The sequence below is a fragment of the Cyprinodon variegatus genome, unplaced genomic scaffold (genome assembly GCF_000732505.1).
Source record: "Cyprinodon variegatus isolate N-32 unplaced genomic scaffold, C_variegatus-1.0 Scaffold793, whole genome shotgun sequence".
NCBI lineage: Eukaryota > Metazoa > Chordata > Actinopteri > Cyprinodontiformes > Cyprinodontidae > Cyprinodon > Cyprinodon variegatus.
This window is the reverse complement of record NW_015151246.1, coordinates 32,650-37,327: the sequence shown is the minus strand read 5'-3', so window position 1 is coordinate 37,327 and position 4,678 is coordinate 32,650. Positions and strand designations below refer to the sequence as shown.

The following is a 4,678-nucleotide window of genomic DNA, read 5'->3' as shown; positions in this document are numbered from 1 at the left end:
ATTGACATCTGTGGTGATTAACATTTAGAGTCATTAACATCTGAAGGTATTGACATCTGGAGTCATTAATATTGGGACTCATTGACATCTGTGGTGATTAACATTTAGAGTCATTAACATCTGAAGGTATTGACATCTGGAGTCATTAATATTGGGACTCATTGACATCTGTGGTGATTAACATTTAGAGTCATTAACATCTGGAGGCATAAACATACAGATTACACTTTACTGAAAGTCAACATCTCAAAAACCCAGAGTTGTGCAGCTGCGACAGAACCAGAAGCATCCCTCTGCGCCAGTAGATAGAGTCCTTTAAATACTTGGGAACTGAGGTGGATTCACTCTTAACTTTCAATAATTGTACAGACCCCATTATTAAAAGGGTCCAGAGAGGACTCCGCCTGCTGGGAAAACTGGGATTTTCACTGTTAGGAAAGAGATTTTACCTGGGGTCTAGAAATCATCACTAGAATCAGAACAACTTCTTGGTCACCTGCTCAGATCTGTTTGATGTTTGATTGAGACCTTATGAAGGAGGACTGATGATGGAGACCCTTCTAGAAAGAATATCTCTTACCAGTTTTTCATTTTATCCTAACAGCTGTCCTAACTGTAGAAGATCTGTGTTCAATAATCAATGCTATTCTTCTTAAGTCTGTCTCTAGGTGGACCTTTGTGTCCTCGTAGGTCCATCCTCCTTCCATGACCAAATGTAGGGTTGATTAGAGCTCTCTGAGGTCCAGCACGTTGGACTCTTTCAAACTCCTCCCTCTCTGACCTGCTCATGCAGCCAGCATCACTTAGATCCAAGGGTGGCCTGCTCTGTAAAACAAACACATCAACAAGCAGGTAAAACTGATCCAAAACAAAAATAGTATCATTAAATTAAAACATTGGATTCGATAAAATAAGACACATGAAATCCAAATAAAATGCTCTGATGTTTCAGGTGGTGATCTGACAAAGAGCTGACAGGACGGCTGCGATGTGAACATCTACCAGGTGGTGAAGGTCAGCTCAATGAAGGGACCACTGCTCAGAAGACTGAGGACTCCAGGCCAGGTAGAAAGAGAAAAGAGGACATCTGATTGGAGGGTTAGAGTCCATCAGAGTTATTATTCATCTCTGTCACTTCAGAATGTTCTAAATAAATTGAAATCTGAATGTCACCAAATGCACCCCGAGCCTGCATTTGGTTAGAGCTTATTTCACAGTAATGATGAAAGCAGCGTGAGCCGAGAGCAGATTTGACCAGTCTCTGCTGCCCTCTGCTGGATTAATTCATGCTGACTCCTCATGATGGAGGAAGGGGAGAGAGAGAGAGAGAGAGAGAGAGAGAGAGAGAGAGAGAGAGAGAGAGAGAGAGATGTGAGTTCTTGTGTTGAGGAAGTAGCAGCTGAACCAAACTGCAACAGTTAGACGGAGAGCTGACCGCCGCAGCATGCAGCCGCCACCCAGGAAGGTAAGCAGCCAGAGTCTGATGAAGGAGAGTAGCTGCTAGAAACTCTCCTACTTTCACTCCTCTGATGTCTTCTCTGTGTCTTGGCTTCTGAACTCCAACTCTAAAGCTTTGCTATAATGATGAAGACTAAATGTTCCTCAATGCTCTCTGACTTTGGGTCTTGGTGCCTAATTTCTCCAACTAGTTTACCATGTCTTAATGAATGTATTTCTTATATTTGCTGTTTTGAGCTAAACTTTAACATTAGATTTTTTTACTGGTTTGAAAATAGGTTAATAGATTATAACAATGTCTATGTGATGGACCAATTCATTAACTACAGCTTCACTCCTTTTATTTTTGGACAGACTGAGGCAGGAAATGTTGTGGTTTGGACCCTGGGGGGCCTGAAGCCAGAAAGGCTTTAAATAATCAATCAGTTTGTAGTTGACAGCCACATTATCCAGGTAGAGTCAAGAGGGAAGCAAGTCTTCTCTCAGCCGGTCCTCCATAAGGCAGGTTTATACCCCTGACATTTCTAAAGAACACCTTTTCTCTCAGGTTTTTAATACTTGGTGATTTCCCTAATGTATGGTTAGGTATGGTAGAGCATCTGAGATGATGTGAGCTTGTGTCTCCTCTTATATCTGAGAGAACCTCAGTAGTGAACCTCTAAAGAAGCAAAGCTATCCAATAAAACTCCCTGGGAGTCTTCTGGACCATTAGAAACGGATCCTTATCTGGTCTTTCAGGAAGACACATGAACAACCAGCAGATACCAACTCAGTCGTCCTCCGGGATCCTTGTTTTCCTTCATAACCATCCCAGTGGGTATAAATGTCAGAGATCCAGACAGAGACTGAAGCCGTGGTTCTCAAACTGTGGGGAAGAGTTACAAGCAACACCTTAGTCATTTTTGTCAACCAGGTATTGTGGCCATAAAGGTCTGAGATGACATCAGAGATAGATCTGCTAAATGGGACGACGGCAGAGTTTGTTGGACAGGATCGTCACGGTAACGGATGGAGGACGAGTGGCTTAGCTACGGACACCAGTCAATGACCACAATAAATGGAAAATGTCTTTAGAATAAACAGTTTGATAATATCTGATCTATTTTAGGTCTATGAGTTTGATTTAGATAAGTTTCTAACCGCAACCTCTTCCTGCAGGCAGGGAGCATCAATAAACAGCAGTCAGTCTTTTCTTTTCACTGGTAGAATGTTTCAGGTTACAGACTTTTGCATAGCTACTATTGTTTAGTTTGAACAGTTCCATCTCTTAGAAATTGATGCTATAGAATGTTTTTTAAATGTAAGGGACTCAAAGGGCCATTTTCAGAGCGACAGCTTTGGTGCATCGAGAAAGAAAACAATAAAAGGTGGAAGCTTCAGGTTTTCCATCCGTCTGTCTGAAACGATGCCTTGCCTCAACCACAGTCTCTGCTCCAACACAGGGAACTCACTCAATGAATTCATTCATTAATGGGACGCATCATCACCCTGTAGAGCTTCGTTCCTTCATGCAGCTTCATCCTACGCCTTCCGTAAACTCCTGCCTTTCTGGCGGGATCCTGATGCTGAGCTCGGCTAACAGGCATGCAGAGAAACGTATTTCAGAGTGAGTCCAGAGGAGGACGAGCTCCTGGAAACGTCCTGCTCTCTCTGAGCAGAGCCACAGCAAACAGACTCTCTCTCACTACAGCAGAAGCTGCATGCATCCTTTTTTTATTAGAATTTGTGCAACTAACATAGACATTTATTTACAAGCCCATATTTAGTCTGCTGCTCCTCACTTAGGAGATATTTAAAGCAAATGTAAAAGTATTTGCATCGGGTTAAACTTGCAGGAAAAGGAAGTTACATGAATAAACAAGAGTAACATACAAATATAGCTGTAGTTGGTAAATTAATAAGCCGCAGAAAATAAGATAAATGAGTGAAATAAAAACAAAACTAAAAATAAGTAAAAATCACAGAGAAATATAAAGTTAGAAAAAAAGAGAATTAGAATTAGGATTAGTATGGTCTTTCTGAAGTCTCAGGCGATAAGTGATTTGTTCCTTATAATAGATTTCCCAGACTTTTTGGTGGGTCGGCCTTCAACCATTTAACTCTGATACACTTAAGAGACGCTATCAGTAATATTAGTAGAAGGTAGTTTTTCCTCTTCTAGTAAAGCCATTTGGAGTTAATCCGAGCAGCACCATCTCAGGATCTTTGACTTTTCTAACTGCCTCAAAAATGTCACATTTTTCTCAATTTAAGGCATTTCCAAAGTATACAAGTAAGCTTATGAAAATGTGGCCCAAAACTTCTCCAGCATTTATCTGATTGTAATGTTCTCATGTTGGATCTGACCGCTGGAGTCCTATAGAATCCCATTATTACCTGAATTCCCACCATGTATTAGTTAGTGACTGGATGTGCTGCAGTGAATATTTCCTCCCACCTGTCCTGCTTTATGTCTATATTTATTTCACTCTCACATGTTTCTTTGGTCTAGAATTCATATCTATAAATAGCTTGTAAACATGACTGATGATTTTCTTATTTTTTGTTTCCAATTTTATCAAGAATTCTTGGATGGGGTGGGCTCTAAGATTTTAGTCCCCTCTCTGTGTTTTGTTACAAAGTCCCTTAGTGATAAATATCTGAACAAACCTGTATTGGGGAGTGTGAATTCTGTTCTTAATTGTTCAAAGACCAATGATGGTCTTTGAACAATCGGTGATGGTGAACATTGTGGACTGGTGTGAGAAGAACCACCTGTGTCTGAACACCAGGAAGACCAAGGAGATGGTGATCGATTCAGTAGAAGACCCCCATGATGGGCAGCTGAAGTATTTGACCTCTGGCGTTTTGATTGCCTTTGTAATCAACTTGTCTAATTTATCGAATGTGGATTTAGTACATTCATTCATTTGTATACATTCGATGCTGCCTTTCATGGATAAGCAAAGTGTCGACCATCTGTCCAGCTTCTCTCCAATGTTTTGTGTTTAAGGTTCTGTAATCCACATCCAGTAGGTTTTCTAACAGTGGGGGATTCTGATGCCCTGATATTTACTTCCATCTTTGGGCCATTTGAAACCAACTTGACTGTGTGGGAGATTATATTACCCATGTCCATGGTTCCGCCAGATACAGAAGTACAAAATCCACATATAATGATGTTTGTGTTGTTCTCCATTTTGATTCTGATTACTCTGCTTCTGTCTCCTTGAACCCCAGT

At 40.9% G+C, this 4,678-nt stretch overlaps 1 protein-coding gene across 1 annotated transcript in view; it reads left to right on the top strand.

Annotated features, from left to right (window-relative positions):
- Positions 1-1,404: 1,404 nt before the first annotated feature.
- Positions 1,405-4,678, top strand: part of LOC107098608 (F-BAR and double SH3 domains protein 1-like) — a gene marked incomplete at its 3' end in the record, with an annotated part of 23,233 nt that continues 19,959 nt past the window's right edge. The window contains exon 1 of the mRNA XM_015396377.1: positions 1,405-1,465. Within this exon, the coding sequence (XP_015251863.1) occupies positions 1,445-1,465 (21 nt within the window). The remainder of the gene's footprint in view (positions 1,466-4,678) is intronic.